Source organism: Eutrema salsugineum, unplaced genomic scaffold, assembly GCF_000478725.1.
Source record: "Eutrema salsugineum unplaced genomic scaffold, Eutsalg1_0 scaffold_5, whole genome shotgun sequence".
NCBI lineage: Eukaryota > Viridiplantae > Streptophyta > Magnoliopsida > Brassicales > Brassicaceae > Eutrema > Eutrema salsugineum.
Window position 1 is genome coordinate 3,229,942 of NW_006256612.1, and position 18,771 is coordinate 3,248,712.

At 34.4% G+C, this 18,771-nt stretch overlaps 5 protein-coding genes across 6 annotated transcripts; 3 read left to right on the plus strand and 2 right to left on the minus strand.

Annotated features, from left to right (window-relative positions):
- Positions 1-3,214: 3,214 nt before the first annotated feature.
- On the plus strand, positions 3,215-5,224 carry LOC18991883 (pentatricopeptide repeat-containing protein At1g31920). Its single transcript, XM_006415216.2, has one exon. It carries the CDS (start codon positions 3,337-3,339, stop codon positions 5,158-5,160), a length of 1,824 nt encoding a protein of 607 aa, XP_006415279.1. The 5' UTR covers positions 3,215-3,336; the 3' UTR covers positions 5,161-5,224.
- A 46-nt stretch (positions 5,225-5,270) lies between these two features.
- Positions 5,271-8,611, minus strand: LOC18991884 (phosphomevalonate kinase, peroxisomal). The gene is made up of 11 exons (XM_024152379.1): positions 8,484-8,611; positions 8,205-8,258; positions 7,737-7,887; positions 7,545-7,642; positions 7,293-7,399; positions 7,150-7,202; positions 6,644-7,021; positions 6,465-6,569; positions 6,119-6,346; positions 5,907-6,029; positions 5,271-5,728 (listed from the first exon to the last, which is right to left on the minus strand). Exons 2-11 carry the CDS (start codon positions 8,210-8,212, stop codon positions 5,462-5,464), a joined length of 1,518 nt encoding a protein of 505 aa, XP_024008147.1. The 5' UTR covers positions 8,213-8,258; positions 8,484-8,611; the 3' UTR covers positions 5,271-5,461.
- A 315-nt stretch (positions 8,612-8,926) lies between these two features.
- On the minus strand, positions 8,927-10,825 carry LOC18991885 (aquaporin NIP3-1). Of its 2 annotated transcripts, XM_006415218.2 has the most exons (4): positions 10,633-10,825; positions 10,018-10,242; positions 9,360-9,640; positions 8,927-9,260 (listed from the first exon to the last, which is right to left on the minus strand). In XM_006415218.2, the coding sequence occupies exons 1-4, from the start codon at positions 10,762-10,764 to the stop codon at positions 8,927-8,929; spliced, it is 972 nt and encodes a 323-aa protein (XP_006415281.1). In that variant the 5' UTR covers positions 10,765-10,825. The 2 variants fall into 2 exon arrangements, with proteins under 2 accessions (XP_006415281.1, XP_024008861.1); XM_024153093.1 differs by lacking the exon at positions 9,360-9,640 and having other exon boundaries at positions 9,183-9,260.
- Positions 10,826-16,103: 5,278 nt separating this feature from the next.
- LOC18991886 (F-box/LRR-repeat/kelch-repeat protein At1g09650) lies at positions 16,104-17,213 on the plus strand. The gene has a single exon (XM_006415219.1). The coding sequence runs from the start codon at positions 16,104-16,106 to the stop codon at positions 17,211-17,213; it is 1,110 nt and encodes a 369-aa protein (XP_006415282.1).
- Positions 17,214-18,149: 936 nt separating this feature from the next.
- Positions 18,150-18,506, plus strand: LOC112083948 (E3 ubiquitin-protein ligase CIP8-like). The gene has a single exon (XM_024152171.1). The coding sequence runs from the start codon at positions 18,150-18,152 to the stop codon at positions 18,504-18,506; it is 357 nt and encodes a 118-aa protein (XP_024007939.1).
- Positions 18,507-18,771: the final 265 nt, after the last annotated feature.

Here is an 18,771-nt window from a genome sequence, read left to right on the forward strand (position 1 = left end):
AAGAATTATCGTTTGATCCACATAATGAATGAACACAAACTCTTTCATATAAATAAACCAATTTATTAATGAAAATATCAAAACATACTAATTTGTTTCAGAAAGATAAAACATTATAATATGGAAAAACACAATCTTAGTTGCATAAATAAAAAACGTAAATAATTTTCTGATCATTTAACAGGATCCGGCCTCTTAAGACCCTGCAGGAACCCTCCTCTTAAGACCCTCACAATGTAACCATACAGCTAAGGCAATGCCAATGATTACAGCGACAGCGGCTCCCAATTGAATCCAAATGTCCATCTCTTTTTCAGAGATCCTACTTTAGCTTCCTCTTGCCTGTGTTTTTTGTTTTTGTAATCAAAATTTGAAAGACAAGTGATGAGGAGGAATTGTATAATATATATAAAGATAGCAGAAGACTATATATATATATATATATTGGATAATATTTTAGTTTAGAAAAATTAAAAGTTAATTAGAAAGAAAAGAAAAAGTTAATTGTTGAGACTAAGAAAATTTTACATCATAGAGGAAAGGAATATACAGTAAAACCTCTATAAATTAATAATGTCATGACCATGATATTTTATTAATTTATTGTGATATTAATTTATCTATAAATTAATAATTATTAATTTATAGAGAAAAATTTGCTTTCCGCTTATAATTTTCTAAATATTTCTTTGGAATAATGTTATATTTTAAAACTTTGACAAATTTCGTAATGTAAATTATGTTTAACAATCATAACTATCGCAATAAAATAGTTTTTAATACCATATTGAATTATCCATGTAAAAATATACATGTTCATAAGTTTAAAATTTATAAAAAGACTATGGTTACTATCCGTATTATTGATGATAAAATTGAAGATATCACTACAATACATTTAAAAACATTTACAGATAAGAAAATCAATTATCACACTAAAAGTTATCATAAATTTTGAATGTATATCGTAAAACATCAATAAAAGCTACTGATATAATAATTAAATAAATAAGATCCAATGAGATTTCAACCTTAAGTAAAAGCAAACACATTAGTCATATTTTAAAATACTATATTTACATATATTTGTATAAATATATATAAGTATTAATTTATGTTTTTGTTGGGACCATATATTTACATAGGGATTTCAAAAAAATTATTATCTTATTATCTTATCGAATTTGATGAATTTTTACATTGGCCCAACTTGGGACCAGTAAAATTTATTAATTTATAGTGATTATTAATTTATCGAATATTAATTTATAGAGGTTTTACTGTAACTACATTGTGTTTATATGGCTCCATATTTACCATTTCCTCTACTAATAACTTCTTTTTTATTTCTTAAGACGAATATATACTAAATCAGTAAAAATTATGAATAATATATCATATTGTAATATGTATCATCCGTTCTTCCTCTCCACGTATTATAGAAAAATGTATATATGCTAGAATGAAAGAAAAAAAAGTTAATAGTTGAGATTAAGAAATTTTACTTCATAGAGGAAAGGAATATAAACTATACTTTGTGTTTAGTTGGTTCAATAGTTACCATTTCTCTACTAACACGAATATATACTAAATCTATAAAAATGAAGAAAAATATAGTAACACACTTTTTTGAATGTACTGCGTCAAATAGGCAAACCATTCATCGGAACACATGTTTTCGTTAAAGTAAGGTTGAGAAGAGCTCAATATACAGTATGTATATAGCCAACATATGGCAATACATTGTATTGCAATAGGATGCTCTGGTTTAACTCAACCGGTACAATTATTTGGTTCAAACCAACGGTTTAGAGAATAAGACGATGATTTCAAGACCGTTCAAATCTGGGAGCTTTGCTAAGACACACTTTGCTAAGACGATTCGCCACCAGATCAATAAAAATGACGAAAAAATATGTCATATTGTAGTATATGAATCATCCATATAATCCAATTTCAAACACTCCGATAATCCAAGTAAAACACTTCATTGGAGGTTTGCATTAGGCTTGTCTTACCTATAGAAAGGGTCATAAGCACAAACTTTTTGTCAAATGCCTTTTCCTTTATCTTGGCCAAATAAGGATTCTAGTTCTATGGAAAATATTAAAATAAAATTGAAAGGGAATTGATTGCTAAATAATTCTCCACGAAAATTGAGTATAAGATGCAACAAAACGTCTAAATAAGCTCCACAGTCTTAGGCTGCATTACAAGAAATACAAGACCAGATTTCAGCCCTGGCTCAAGATTACTATCTCTTCATGTTGCTTTCAACACTAAATATGCTCATCCCAACGCAGTTACAAGAAGAAAACACAACCACTCACAATGCATATACTTTAAAATAACTCTCAGTTTATATTATTATCCACTTGAGGGGACTGAGTTCTCTGAAAACCGTTGAGACTTGAGAAGTAATTAACATTCGAAATCCAAGTATGCGCATGAGTGTTGTCAAAAAAATGTCTGACTATTTTCAATATTTGAAATTTTAATCAGAGCATGTGAGGATATGACATTATTTGTGTTGTGACGTTTTTGGCCGTATTATTTTGTTCTCCTGAGCAAAAATGCCGTTTTTTAGACGATGTTTAGATTTCTGATGAGTACATTTGATAGAAAGCAGAATGGATTCGTTTTTTATTTTTGTAGTGGAGTTGAAATGTCGATAGGAAACAAAGATTGTGAAAAAAAAAAGAAACAAAGATTGTGTGCCCCAAATAAATGAAATATATTTATCTTAGTCAATTTTGTATTTGATGGCTGACCCATCCTTTTACTTTCACTATTATATCGTAAAAAAATGAAACATTATAAACATATACATGATATAATAATCGTGATTCCAGTCGGTTAAAGATTAAAAACTAGTTTGAGTAGCTTGGTTCTGAACTATTTTTTTTTTTTTGGCCAAAATTTCTGAACTAATTTAATTCTATCGTTTTGTGTGAGGACTCATTTGTCAAAAAAAAAAAAAAAAAAAACTGTTTTCCGACAGAAAATAAAAAGAAGCCCAATTCAAGTTAGGGTTAGCTTGGTTAAGAAGAACCAAACCGAATTGAGCAAACTCGTGTTTGAATATGTATGGAAAGGTGGGTCCCAACAACTGACAAGAAAATCCAAAGCACCCATTCTCTCTCTCTCTCTCACTCATCACAAACTTATCATAACTCCAAAAATTTTAACTTGTGGCTCATATTTACCAGAAAAATCTCCCGGGATGAGATTCGAAACCCGTCCCTTAAAAAATTCTAAAATCTCTCTCCGATGATCAGAGAAAGGTTCTAAAATTCTACAGTCTCTATTAGGCACTTAAATGGTTCCAAGGAAAGGATGATTAAGTCACCAATTCTACAGTCCCTATTGGCTTCTAGACACGATGTAACTCAAAACCCAGAAGTCAACAACTATAGAGCAAAAGAGCAAGAATGTTTATACATCTTGAAGAGATGCAAGAACATAAAGGAGTTCAAGCAAGTCCACGCCAGATTCATCAAGCTCAGTTTGTTCTGCTCTTCTTCATTCTCAGCGAGCAACGTTCTCTCAACCTGCGCTCACTCGGGATGGGACAAAAGTATGAACTACGCAGCATCGATTTTCAGAGCAATCGATGATCCTTGCACTTTTGATTTCAATACAATGATCAGAGGGTATGTTAACGAAACGGGTTACGAGGAAGCATTGTGGTTTTACGTTGAAATGGTAAAGAGAGGCATTGAGCCGGATAATTTCACGTACCCGTGTCTTCTCAAGGCTTGCACTCGTTTGAGGTCGATTCAAGAAGGGAAGCAGATTCATGGGCACGTGTTTAAGCTCGGGTTTGAAGTTGATGTGTTTGTTCAGAACAGTTTGATCAATATGTATGGAAGATGCGGAGAGATGGAGCTTTCTTCTGCGGTTTTCGAGAAGCTGGAATCTAAAACAGCTGCGTCGTGGAGCTCAATGGTGTCAGCTCGTGCAGGCATGGGAATGTGGAGTGAATGTTTGATGCTATTCCGTGAAATGTGTAGAGAAACGAATCTGAAGGCGGAAGAAAGCGGAATGGTTAGTGCTCTCTCAGCTTGTGCCAACACCAATGCACTCAATCTAGGAATGAGCATCCATGGCTTCCTGTTGAGAAACATAAGCGAACTCAATATAGCAGTCCAAACTTCACTAGTAGATATGTACGCTAAATGCGGGTGCTTAGAGAAAGCGTTGTATATATTTAGGAAGATGGAAAGCAGGAACAATTTGACTTACAGCGCAATGATCTCAGGACTTGCCTTGCACGGAGAAGGAGAAGCAGCTTTAAGGATGTTCTCAGAGATGATCGAAGAAGGTTTAGAATCAGATCATGTTGTGTATGTGAGTGTTCTCAATGCATGTAGCCACTCTGGTCTTGTCAAAGAAGGCCGTCGAGTCTTTGAGGAAATGTTAAAGGAAGGTACGGTGGAGCCAACGGCTGAGCATTATGGCTGCCTTGTGGATCTTCTGGGAAGAGCCGGTCTGCTCGAGGAAGCCTTGGAAACTATCCAAACCATGCCCATTGAGCAAAACGATGTTGTCTGGAGAAGTTTCTTAAGCTCGTGCAGAGTTCATCAGAACGTTGAACTAGGCCAGATAGCAGCTCGAGAACTGCTTAAGCTAAGCTCACACAACTCAGGTGACTATTTGGTGATCTCTAACATGTATGCACAAGCTCAAATGTGGGAAGATGTAGCCAGAGCTCGAACAGAAATGGCGGCTATCAAGGGTTTGAAGCAAATCCCGGGTTTTAGCACCGTCGAGGTAGATGGTAAAACCCACAGGTTTGTTTCACAAGATCGGTTTCACCCAAACTGCAAAGAGATATACAAGATGCTACACCAGATGGAATGGCAGCTGAAATTCGAAGGATATTCACCAGACACGACACAGATATTGCTAAATGTAGATGAAGAAGAAAAAAGGGAGAGGCTAAAAGGTCACAGCCAAAAGGTAGCTATTGCATTTGCACTATTGTATACACCTCCAGGGTCTATCATTAGAATAGCTAGAAACCTGAGGATGTGTAGTGACTGTCACACATATACAAAGAAAATCTCTTTGATCTACGAAAGAGAGATTGTTGTAAGAGATAGGAACAGGTTTCACCTGTTTAAAGGTGGAACTTGCTCTTGTAAAGATTATTGGTAGATTTGGATTCTTCAATATCCCTAATGTTAAAATTCCTGTTCCACACTCTTTCAAGCATGAAGATACCAATAACGGAAGAAGTAAATGGAAAACAAACACAAATGAGAACATTCCAAATCAACCTTATCTTTATTTTCTTCCCGCGAGTTTTTCCAAAGAGTTAAAGACTTACAATGGGTGAAAAATGCACGGTGAAGTGCTTACACCAAGAAATTTAGCACCCGAGTCTATATGCAAAACAGTATACTCAACCGAACTTGGTGATGCACCTAATTAATCGGGCACTGCCAAACAATGTTGCTTACTCAAGATGAACTGATGAAACGCCTGAAGTGATACCTGTGGTGCGTGGATCACCACTTTCTAGGCAAACGCCGTGTGGATCTTCTTTCACCAACAAGGCCAAAACATTGTGCGAACTCCATGCCTGGGTCAGTGTGCTGCCGGAATCCCCTAAAGTAATTGCAAATATGGCATCAAATCCACCAGCCCCAGGAACACCAGCAAGCAGAACCCCTTCAGCATTCATTGTAGAGTCCAAAAGTTGAGTTTGGGATTCAGGCTCAATCTGCAATTCCATGGTCACTCAAGGTCAGTGAAGATGCAAAACAAGTCAATGTGTTAAAATGCGTGATTTGGAGAACCCTTATATCTTGTATGCCATTAACATTCTACAGCAAGCCGAGTATTTAATGCATCAGCACAAATGGTCAATATAGCTTAAAAAGAATAAAAGGAAAACTTACCGGAACACTAGCAGCCTCACCCATCTGCCGCATAAGAATTCTGATCCTCACCATAGCTTCTCTTGCCCCTAAGAGTTCTGTAATAATTGCTTCATTGATTGGTTCAGTAGCATGTAGCACCCACTAAACAGAAAAAAAAGAGGCAAATGAACAACGCTGCTCGTTGTTGTAAAATATCTAATGAAATCAATACTCAACAAATGGAAATATACCTTATCAGAAGTAAGCACACTACAAGACTTAATGACACCCAGATAAACATCCCAGTGGTCCTTGGCTAATTTGCTCAGAATGTTTAGCTTAGTTTCCAGTTCCAAATTTGCATCTGACAACTTTTGCCAATTTTCTCGTGCCTTCTCTGGATCAGACATTTGCCACTTCTTTACAGCACCTACCATTGATGGTGTGGAGGATCCACCACTTCCAGGTTCTCCAAGAAACTATATAAGACAACATCTTTTTTATACACCAGGTTCCACAGATTTCAAGGAAATAGGAAGTTCGTGAGGTTCACAACACACTTTTCAGGTAAAATTTGAGGTCTGATTGGTTGCTTACAAGATTCATCAGTGGAGGTAAAGAGAACTCGGTTCTCTCATGGTCCCATTTTCCCTTCAAAATTCCGCCAATAACTTCATGCAATGGCAGACCCTTTACAGCAACCTGGAAAACTTAGTAGTCAGTATATTCCCATCCTTAGTGGAATAGTTATATAGAATGAACTTATCATTACAAACCTGAGCAAATGACAAGACTTCTGGAGAGAAGCGAACATAACGTTGACTCCCATAGACCGCACAGCTGACATCAAATCCACTTCCAACCTTCCCTTGTGCGAGACAATGAGATGTTTGTGAAATCATATGGATAACATCTAGATCTGAACAACCAAACTTTCCCTCTTTACAAGGATCGGATAGGTCAACCACTCCAAGATAATGTAACAGAGCTGCAACCACAGCTGTGGTCATCGCTGCAGAGGAACCTAGGCCAGTTTTTGCTACTTCAGGCTTGCAATTAGCACCATTTGACTCAGCTGCGTTGAATGTGATTGATGCAAAAGGTGCAAGGGTACTCAGAGATTCTGGTGTCAATGGAAGCCCAAGCGATTCTATCTATCAGCATAAACAAGATTATCAACATTTTGTACAAGCATCTCGAGAGGAAGGATTTGGATAAGCAAAACAATATCAACAAATGCAAGTAATTTAAACAGTTTTCAGCAAAGAAAAAGAAAAAATACCTGATTCCGATATGAGTAGAAGTCATTGGAGCCTAAGATTGTGATATCAAGACCTGCAAAACCGATTTACGGAAATCGTTATATATCCAATCTCCACTTCAGATATAAAAATGATGGAAAAAAAGTGGAGACTTGAAGATTGCCTTGCAAGAAGAGTTTGTGCAATGCTTCTTTGTCCTTGTCGCTTGCCAAATGCGCAGCAGCTATGGCATACTGTATAGCATGCTCTACAAAGGGGTTTCTTGAATCACTGAAATTTTTTTTCAGAAGAAAAAAAAAAGGTGTAAGTTTCTCCATCACCTATATTCGACAAATGAAGTCTCTACAGTACAACTTATGATACTGAGAACAGAAAAAAAGATGCAGCGCATCTGAAAAAGTATTTCGGATCTTGCCTTGCTGACACACACTGAAGAGTCAAATGTTTGAGTGAAAGTTTATACATGCTTTCTCTTGAGAGCTGTGGTGATGTTAATTTCACATCTGTCCATTGCTGGAAAACAAGCAAATAAACAAACCAACAATTTTTTATCAGCCAAAAACACACAAATGAGTAGAAGATGCATGCTTCTGGAGGAAGTGCATACCCATGCCCAACTTTCAGCCTTGACTTCTTCATTGATCGGCTTCACAATCGCATAGAATCGTGCATTTGTACTCAACACAAGCCCTGTATTTGGCCTCTCGAGTATGAGATAGCCTCCAGTCATCAGCACCTTCCCAGGAGCAGAAGCAACACTGCATCAAATAATTTCAAAACACACATCCAAAACGATTGATACCATTTTACCGTATCTTAAAGTACTTTCCCCAGATTTCAATTTTTAACCAAAGTAAGCTTAAATTTGGACGTAGATAGTTGAGGAAGCTGGAGGTGTAACCAACACGATTACGAATATAGAATCAATAGAAAATTTTCGGAAAGATTAACAAAATTGAATAAGCCATTTTCGCAGATTCAAGAACTGGAAAGATAAAAAGAATGTGAGAGAGTCTTCAACATTTCTAATAAAAGACAACATAGCATCCCGAGAAATATGGGGAGAAGCACTTACACAGCCATTTCCAAAGAGTGACAAAAAATGATCGCCGATCAAACCCAGAATCACCTACGATCAAACAAAATTGCAATTCCTTTGAAGCGAAAGCGAGATAAATTCAAATCGCATGCAGAGACTCAACGTATATACGTACATGTACACACTCATAGAACTCCAAAACCTATGTATCGTATAGATTGATAGAATCCCTAGAAGTCGAGCGACCTTTAAAACTCGCTGGATTGCTTTCGTAAATATGAACAACAATTTGTCAGCAGAGTATTAAACACTTACCAATAACCTCTGTCTGCGATACAATATCGCCGGATATGATCGGAAAATTTGCAATCGGCGGCAGTAAATTGACCGGCGGGACGAGCAATGGTAGATCGAGTTTTTGGACTCAGGCGCAGGGAGGAAGAAAGGAAGTGAGGGGTGGTTAAGGATATTTATGGGTTTACCCAAATAGTACTGAGGGTAAAATAGGAACTTACAACAAAACGTATTAACAGATTTTTTTTTTAGTCAAATAAGTTTGACTCGTGAGTTTTTTTGGTTAAGAAAAAAATCTTTAGTTTTTTTAAAGCTTTTTTAACATGACTGTTATTTTTCTATTATTTTTAGATAACTTTCTATATAGACAACAAAAAATGAAAGTTGTCGAAAACTGTACATATATTTTGTCAACAAATTTTGAAAACGCGATAAACTAATGTTTTGGATAATACATTAATCTTTTAAGCCAACTTACATATGACATTACATTTGTCATTAATATCAGTAGTCGATGAACAAATGAAATATTTCTCGTTAGTTGGATCAACCACTCGAAGAACACAAATTTCTTCTTGAGATGCTTCTTGACGATCTCTCGAAGAAACTTTATTGCAATTTGGACGAATAATCTCACCATATGATTTACTTGTAGACCGTAACATATCATAAGTCCATGCACCTGATAATGCTCCGAGCACCGGTGAAACGATATATAACCACAAGTCCTTATAACATCCCCATATAAACGCAGGCCCTAAGCTTCTCGCTGGATTCATAGATGCTCCCGAAATCGGCCTAATCAATTTACGACAAAAAAACAAAGCATTTATATTGTACATTTTAGTTAACAAACCAATCATAATAAGAATGTTGTAAGGGACTTGGTTTAGTTACCCGGACATGAGGATGTCGAGTACTACGGTTGCACCAATAGCAACGCCTGCGAATGATCCGGTGGCTCGTTTATCGGTAGCAACAGCGGCTATAACGAACATTAGATTGAAAGTAGTGATGAATTCCATTACGAAGGATGTTGTGTTGGAGTTTGATGGATATGTTCCCACATAAACATCGCCTTTGAGACTACATACGTTGTCGTTCAAATGGAACACGAGCCGCAGAGCTGCGGCTGCTAAAGTCGATCCGAGAACTTGAGCGGCTATATACGCCGGAACCTTAGAAAACATGGATTATAACCACATTACACATACACTTTATGGTTATGGTTATTGGTTAGTACTATAACACTTATGAGAAATGGCAAAAACATATTTCTTTTGAATTTAGTTACTGAGAATATGACAGAATCTTGAAATGGTTGAATGAAAAACATGATTCTTGTAAGCTTGAAGAAATCACAATATTTCATTTTATTATTCCCCAATTCCGCAAGACATATGTATATATATATATATATATATAATCATATATTATCTTTTGGAAGGGTGCAATAGTAACATTATAGAGAAAAATAACATTGCTACAAAAAAAAAAGAATATTGAGTTTGACAGTGTGAATTCTTTTTATAACAAGTAGATGTCTTTGGATCACCTGTTTAAAAGGAAACTTTTTTGAAGAGGCAAAGGCAATAGAAACAGCAGGGTTGAAATGTGCACCGGAGACATGACCAATTGAGTAGATCATAACCGTTACGGTTAGTCCCCATACCAAAGCTATACCAGGAAGTGTCACCGGTTTACCATACGTCTCATTTACAACGATGGCCGAGCAACCGGCAAATATCAAAGTGAATGTCCCCACGAACTCGCCAATCAACTAGAGAAGAAAAATAATAGCGATTTTTAACTATATATATCTATAAGATTGTGGATCACAATAGTTTAGGAACTATTTCATATCTTAATCTACGAAATTTGAGTACAAAAAAAAACACATTTCTATATTATAATGTTGCAACATCGAAAAAAATCGGATTTTTATTCAATCGGAATGAATTGAACCAATAACTCAATTTAATCAACATGCCATATTCAAATTAAACCAAATTTGAATTCAATGGTACTTTTATAATTTGAAAAACTCGAAAGCTAAAATCTCAAACCAAAGTCATGACTTGACAGGCATATACCTATACCTAACGATCTTAATCAATATGTCTCGATAAAATCAAGAAAATATGTCAAAATAAAATTGGTAAATCATTACCTTTTGAACAAAGGATACAGATACTAAAGGACGAGAGAAATCGGGTGACCTGGAATCACCACCGGAGCCACCATCTTCGATATCGGAGATGGCGGTTTGAGTCTGAGCAGTAATATCAGAGATCTCTGCCATTGATGAGAGACCTTTCTCCAAACAATGTTTATGGTTTGCCCATCTGAAAACTCAAATGGTCAACTCTACTCTGTATTCGCTTATAAGTTATAAGCAGATAATAAAGTTGACTTTTTTTATATTTTATACCACACATCAACATGTTGATCAATTATTTTTAGAGTAAAAACTACATTTTGATAATTTTAAAGACACAAATGAGTGAAAAGAATAGCCTAAATAAAATAATATTTGGTTTCATAGTTGACTTCTCTATTTTGTCACAAAAAAAAATTACGACAGGTGATTGTTAGTTGTGTGGCTCTTTGATTAAGAAAACGTGTAGAGCATGTAAAACTCCGTTAATTAGTACGAGCAATAAAAATCGATTGGAGTTTATATATAGGAACACTAAAACAAGTTTTATTTCTAAATATTTTAGGTCAAATCTAGAAACTTTCAAACGTCTATTGACAGCAATATATACAACAAATCCAAAAAAAAAACGTAAACATAAAGTTTTGAAAACATAGATCGCTAAAAAAGTAAGAAGTATTTTGAGTTGTGGAGCTTATCTTTTGTTGATATCGTAAAAATTCAACCACGAGGTCCACATTGATAGATATATCTGAACGGTCAATAGATGGTTTCTCCTCCCCAAGAATCTGCAGAGACTGGATAGTATGACTGAGATGGTCTAAGGCGCCAGTTTCATATACTGGTCCGAAAGACATGGATTTAAAATTGGGTGATTTGCATTAATAATAGTTCTGAAAAAACAAATTAAGTGAATACTATAGAAAAACAGTCAATTAACTGCGTAGCAGAAGTCAACAACAAAAAGTATGTGAAAAATGACATTACACTCCTTATTCTCTAAATCTAGACATTGCTTTTTCTGATCAAGGTTGGGACCACACCAACTCACCAAGATGCAGATGTTATCTATTTTTTGGAACAATAGCAACGTAAACTTTATTGTTACTTTAGTAAGCTTTAAACGTTGTTGTTGTCTAGTACTACGTGTATGACTAGATTAATTTCGAGAGGACCCTAGTAGATTAGATAAATAGCCATTAACACAACATCCATGAACCAAACATTCAAACTTTCTGATTTTTAGCGTTATAGTTCGTATTTTCTCAAGAAATTATACACGGTGTCCTTTTGCTCAAATCATTTAAAATCTGAGATAACTCTATGAAATAATTAACTATTTTCATAAAAAATATTTTTTCAGAATATGCGGTTATGTAGTAGACGACTATTTTCATAAAGAAGTTGCATCCGCCTCAGATGAACATCTTCTCATTCTAAAATTATGAGACATTATGGACGATACTTTCTCTGATTGCACCAAGTTGAAAGTAAATAGACATATTAGTAGTCACCTATCACTTCAGTATAGCCATTCTTTTCAATTCTAATTCTTTTGTTTGTTGTATTCATATATTTATAGTAACGACTACTAATAGGTGACTATGTTTAAAATGTAGGTGGTTGTTGTCGGCCACGATGAATATGAAGTTTACAACAGAATAGGAGAGAGGTGTACATAACAAGTTATCGACAACTTCTTCTTATAGCAACATTGCAAACGAGAAGCTTATGGGAGAAGTGTACACAACTAGTTTTTGGAGATCCCTTTATGAAAAACCATTCCACCTAGTACCAACTCATGTATGTTATGGTGTCTTAGAACTATTTTCTCCAGTAATGCGTTGACCAGATGGTCGACCAAAGAAAATAAAGATCCCATCCCGAGGAGAAATGAAGGTAACGTAGTCAACTATTTTGTGTTTGTAACATAGTCAGCTTTAATATAATGAGTCATAGTTGCCTACGTTGTGGTTGAAATGTTGTTGATCCAATTCGTTTGAATGACACAGAAAAATTTGTGGAATGCGACAAAACTTTGCAGCAGGTGTCTTAGGAGGTGTCACAATGGTAACTTCATAGCCATAGTTGACTATTTTCATAGAACATCATTAGCTCAGAGTATGTAGATATGTAATAGACAACTATTTTCATAAAAAGTTGCATCCCCCTCAGACAAACATTCTCTCACTCTGAAAGTGTGATATATTATGGACAATACTTTCTATAATTGCACCAAATTAAAAGTAAACATACATATACCAATTAGTCTTCTATTACTTCAGTATAGACGTCCCTTTAAATTATAATTCTTATGTTTGTTGTGTTCATATATTTCTAGTAGAAGACTACTAGTAGGTGACTATGTTTAAAATAACAATGAGTGCATCGTGAATCTAGCAACCTTTACAAAGACATCAATGAGTGCATCGTGATTCTGGAGAAGCACATTATTTGCGAACGGTGTGGGTTCACATCGAAGAAAACACATATCCATACAAAGGAAAAATAGCAAAAAGTTAACTATTGTAATCTGATTACTATCGTAACGTAGCTAACTACAGATAGTTATACTAGTAGTTGGTTATAGGTGCATAGTAGTTATGTAGACTAACTGAATATGGAGTAGCTATTTATTGTATCTGTTATAGATTATAAGAGTAGACGATTACTAATGACCATATTCAATGTTGTTACTACTTACTCAGTATGCATATAAAAATAGTTAACTACTCTAGATCTACAAAATCAAGAGAAACAGATATCGATAACAATGAAGAAGATGATGGAACTGTCAAAAATTACATGAACAAGCAAATGGACAAGCATCTTTGGTCGATACCCTACCAACTCTTTCAAAAATATCAATGAGTGCATGCGAATCTGGGGAGCACATTATTTGCAAACGGTGTGAGTTTGGATTGTTGAAGAGTATACATATCCCTTTAAACACAAAACAGTCAAATAGTTAGCTACTGACTAAATAACTACTACTGTGACGTAAATAACTATTGTTATTCAAAAGAGTAGTTGATTTTTCATGTATAGTAGTTCTGTAGACTAATGCGTAGACATTTACTAACGACGATGACAATATTTATATATCGAAGGTAAGATCTACAAATCCTAGATCTGAATATGTTGTAAACCAGATGTGGATAACAAACAAAAAGACAATTGTACTGGAAAAATACAGAGTACAAATTGGCAGGAATCACGAGTAGATGATTACTAAAAACAGTGTAAATAGTTAACTACATAAAGTAAGATTTAAAAATTCTAGATCTACAAAATCAAGAAACCGTGATGTGAAAAAATAGCGAACAATGTCATAATACTGAAGAAAAATGAGAACAATAAACATAACAGAAATAGTAGAAAGAAGCAGAAGAAAACCAAATATCAAAACGGTACCTGGCACAAGTACTTGGCAGGCGAAAAAATCAACAATGTTATGGAAAGTGATGAACCGGAGAAAACGAGGGATGGTAGAGCTTCGTCGTAGAAAACAAAAGGAGCAATAAGATGGACGGACAAGACCTCGCTGTAGAAATAGAGAGTAGAGAATTATGTGGATGTCTGAAAATGAAATTGAGTTTCTAATAGTTGAGAGATTTTTTGAAATGGGATTTTCTGGATAGGTTTTGAAAGAACGAGAGTCAATTCAAAATTTTTTCAAAAAAGAAAGATAATAAGCTCAACTAAATGTTTCGTAGCAAAATTATGGTGGTGTTGAAAATAGAAATTGTCAGAATCTATAAAAATTTTATTGGTGTGGTTTAAAAGAACAGGTGTGATTTAAATTTGATGAGGGGGTTCGATGTTTTTGCTCACGATTAAAAAAATGGGTTTTATTCGGCCTAAATAAGACTTTAGGAATGCTATCCCACCTAATTTCCCTTCAAAATTCTATATTTGTTTAATTTTTTTTATTAAGAACCAAAAACTACCACTAAAAAGGTTAAATCGAATTAAAATTGTGTTTGTGAGAAATTGGAAAGACTGAGATCGAATATATATATATTTATGAGGATTTTTGTAAAAAAAGTTAAAAATATTATGTATTTCAAATTTAATATTGGTAATATTATTTACAAAAATGGTAAATACTTATCGCTGATAAATCTTTGAGGTTGAATATCGTTTTTGAGCAGGTCAAACAGATAGTTTGATATATTATAGTGTATAAACATACTTCTACTTTTTTTCAATCATTTTGTTGAATGTGTAAACGATATTATTTAGTATGTAGCTATACAATGTGTTATATACTTCGTGTAGCTGCCAATATTTAGAGCCCAATACAACAAAAAGTCCAAAGAAGTGCCAACAAACTTCTGTGTTTAGGGTTTCTTTCCAAATGGTTTTGTTATATATATAAGTGTTATGTTTCTTCTCTTGTAACTTTGGCTGCGTGGGCAGCCTCTCATTTATCATTTTCAGATCAATTAATCTAAAAAACATTGTGATTTTGGTGATCATTTAAACTTTACCATTTTAAATACTACTTTTCCTTTGTACCACAATAAAGCTCTAGCTACCGATTTTATAATCTCGTTTTCTATTTCAATAATCTCTAAAGAGCTTTATACCACTTGGTTTGGTTTCTCCTACAGCCAATACACTAGACAAAATAATATAGTAGTAGTATATAATTTTATCGAGTAGAACGTGTGAGATCTTGCTTATAAGAAATATTACATTGAGGTTATAAAAATTTCTAGCTAACTTTTATTAATACTTCATATTCCGTGCGCCACACAAAAGAACACACCCTAATATAAATATTTACTGTGTAAAGCAAAATATTATACTAATGAGTATATTACTCAAAATATGAGAAATAAATCTAAGACATTATAATCAATAACTAAAGTCAAGTTTTTCTTGAAATATATTTATAAATATTATTATAATCAAAATATTTAAAACTAAGTTTCTTTTTTGAATAAGTTTTTTTTAAACGAAGTTAAAAGATAATCTTTTTAAACTATTAATAGATATAAGTACAGTTGACGTGTTAATCTTTTTTGGACTATATTTGCAATCACTCACCTAACAGCTAGTGTTTTAGTTTTAGTAAATAATCTATTAATATTAATTACTTAACATAGTCGCGAGAAAAAACATATATAAATCAAATTTGTTGACTAACAAAAATAAATATATATATATATATATATATATATATGAATAGGTTAGTAAATCAATAAAAAAAACTCTTTTTTTGGTATAAATTTTATGTGCTCAGCATAGGATTTACAACAGAAGTTTAAAAGAAAGCCAACTAGTAACAACAAAAAATTTAAAGGAAACTACTGAAAACAAGATAAGCATGTCATTTTAAATAATTATTAAATGGGAAAATAATAGTATCCTATTTATAAAGATATGTTACCCTAAATAATAACCAAAGTGTGCATGCCTCCTTTTCCCTCAAGAACCAAACTTTAATCCTAGAAAAAGTTACTTTAACATCGAGAATGAGTCTAGCGCAAGATCTAGTGGAAGACATTCTTGAGAGACTCCCGGTGAAATCTTTACTCAGATTCAAATTAGTGTCGAAAACATGGAAAACTACGATTGAATCTCAACATTTCAAGGAGAGACACATGATCCGTCGGCAATTACGAGAGCCAGATTTCCTTCTCATAGATGATCAAGATGATGATGATCTTCTAGACAATGAAGAGTTGATGATTAGGACACTGGTCATGGATCCTTACGATGATGAAGACCTTGGAGAAGCTGAGCCGGGGTTTTGTATCCAACTCTCCTTTGATGATGTTTCCAGAAGTTGTGACGGCCTCGTGTGCATCTACGATTTCCGTAGATCTATCCTTATGGTCAATCCAAGCACCAAGTGGATGCGAGAAGTTCCTCGAGCAAATCTTCAAGCACTTCTTTGCCAAAGGTACGGTGACAACGAACTCTACTTATTAGGCTTTGGCAAAGACATACGCACAAAAACATACAAGTTGGTATGGTTGTATAATTCGTTCGAACTAGATCTAGAGGGTGCAACTACTTGTGAAGTCTTTGATTTTAACATCAATACTTGGAGGCATGTGGAATCTTCTCCTTACCGGATTCTTGGTGACCAAAACCCTATATACGTGGATGGATTACTCAACTGGTTCATCTTCAAAAGCAATACTGAAATAAAAATAATATCTTTCGATTGCCACACCGAGATATTTCAAGAAATTTCAGAATCTCCGATAACTCAATATGCTGATGAATGCCGGATCATAATGTGCAATCTGAATAATCGTCTGTGTGTATCAGAAAAGAAGTGGCCAACACAAGACATATGGACATTAAAGTGTTCAGACATGATGATGACATGGGAGAAGATGTATTCATTGAATCTATCTTCTTGTCCTGATGGCTTGCTAAGCGATGAGATGTGGCCTATAGCTTGTCCGCTCGCAGTTCTGAATAACAAGAAGCTATTGCTTTTTGATGAGGATGATGATAATCCAAATCTTGTGATATATGACTTGGAAACGAGATCATATTCCTTGTGTGTCGATGCAGGATTTGTGGTATACGTGGCTCCTTATTTTCAAAGCTTGATCTCAATCACTTAAGAATTATGGTTTATTTCTATTGAGATTATTGTTGTAGTTTCATTGTTGTGCTGGTTAGACTATGTACTCCAAATAGACCAACTCTGTGTAATCGGTTGATAATCTACTTTATCATTTTAATAATGTATAAGTAAATGGAATGATATACTTTAAGAAACAGTTATGTACAAGGAGATTTGGTTATAATTTGCGGGAACTAAACCTAGTAGGTGCTACAACTAGTGAAGTTTTTGATTTTAACACCAATCTTGGAGTCATATATGTGGAGTCTTTCTCCCTACCGCATTCTTGATAATCATCGACGTCCTACATACCTAAATGTATCACTGTATTAGTTCATCTTTGAGAAAAAATTACTGAAAATAAATGTGTGAATATCTTTTGATTGTCACACAGAGCGCCCAAATAAAATGGTGGGTGGACAGTGAGAATGTGCAATCTGAGTAATCATCGTTTGTGTATAACACAAGGGAATTAGAAAAGACAAGACATATGGGTTATTAAATGTGGCAGGATGCGTATTCAGTATGGTTATCTTTGGTTTTAACAAAAAAAAAAAAATGGTTATCTTTGGTTACGAATTGATATTCTTCCTATTTAAAAATTTACAGGGTAAAATCATATTATTTGTATGTTCTCCTTGTTACGTATGCCGTACGCAATAACAACAAAAATATCTAAGTATCTATTCTTTCTTTTTTTTTTTTTTTTTGGGTTCGCTTTGCAGATTTCTATCAACCAATTAATAAAGGAAAAGATAAACTTGAACAGAATATACTATCTTAGATGATTACTCTTGTATTTTACTTTTCTATGTAATTTCCTTTTCGCCTTAAGAATTTTAGGTTTAGAGTAAAGTCTTTTAGTTTGTATATAAAAATAAACACAACCCGAACATTCCAAATAAAACACCGATTTTACAGATAGCTAGGAACAATGTCGACCCACAACGATCTCCTTCGGATTATAGCTAATATCACGTTCCTTATCGATCCGACTTCAGAGCAAATTAGAGACGGTATTCGTGGAAGGAGAGGAGGAGCACCACCAGCTGCGAAATCAGCGATTGAGGCTTTAGAGACTTTTGAGGTTGCTTCTTCTTCGCAAGGAGATTGTGCTGTGTGTACAGATGCAATGGTGATGGGTGAAATCGGTAAGAAGCTTCCATGTGGACACTGTTACCATGAGAGTTGTATTCTGCAATGGTTAAGAACAAGAAACTCTTGTCCTCTTTGTAGATTCCAGCTTCAGACTGATGATGCCGAGTATGAGAGCAAGAGACGAAGAGAATAAAAAACTTTGTTAGCTAGCCGAGATTATGTGCGTGTTATTAACTTATTGGACTCTTCATCCTAAGATACTTTAAAAAGAACTTATGCGCATACAAAAAATCACTTAGAACTCTTCATCTATATCAAGAAAAATCTCTACGAGTTTCTGATGTCATAAAGAAAATTAAAAAAAAAAATAAAACACAAGCAACACTAGATTCATACTTTAGTAAATTATCTTAGAAATATCTATGCATAAGCTACAGAATTAATTATTTTGATGTAAT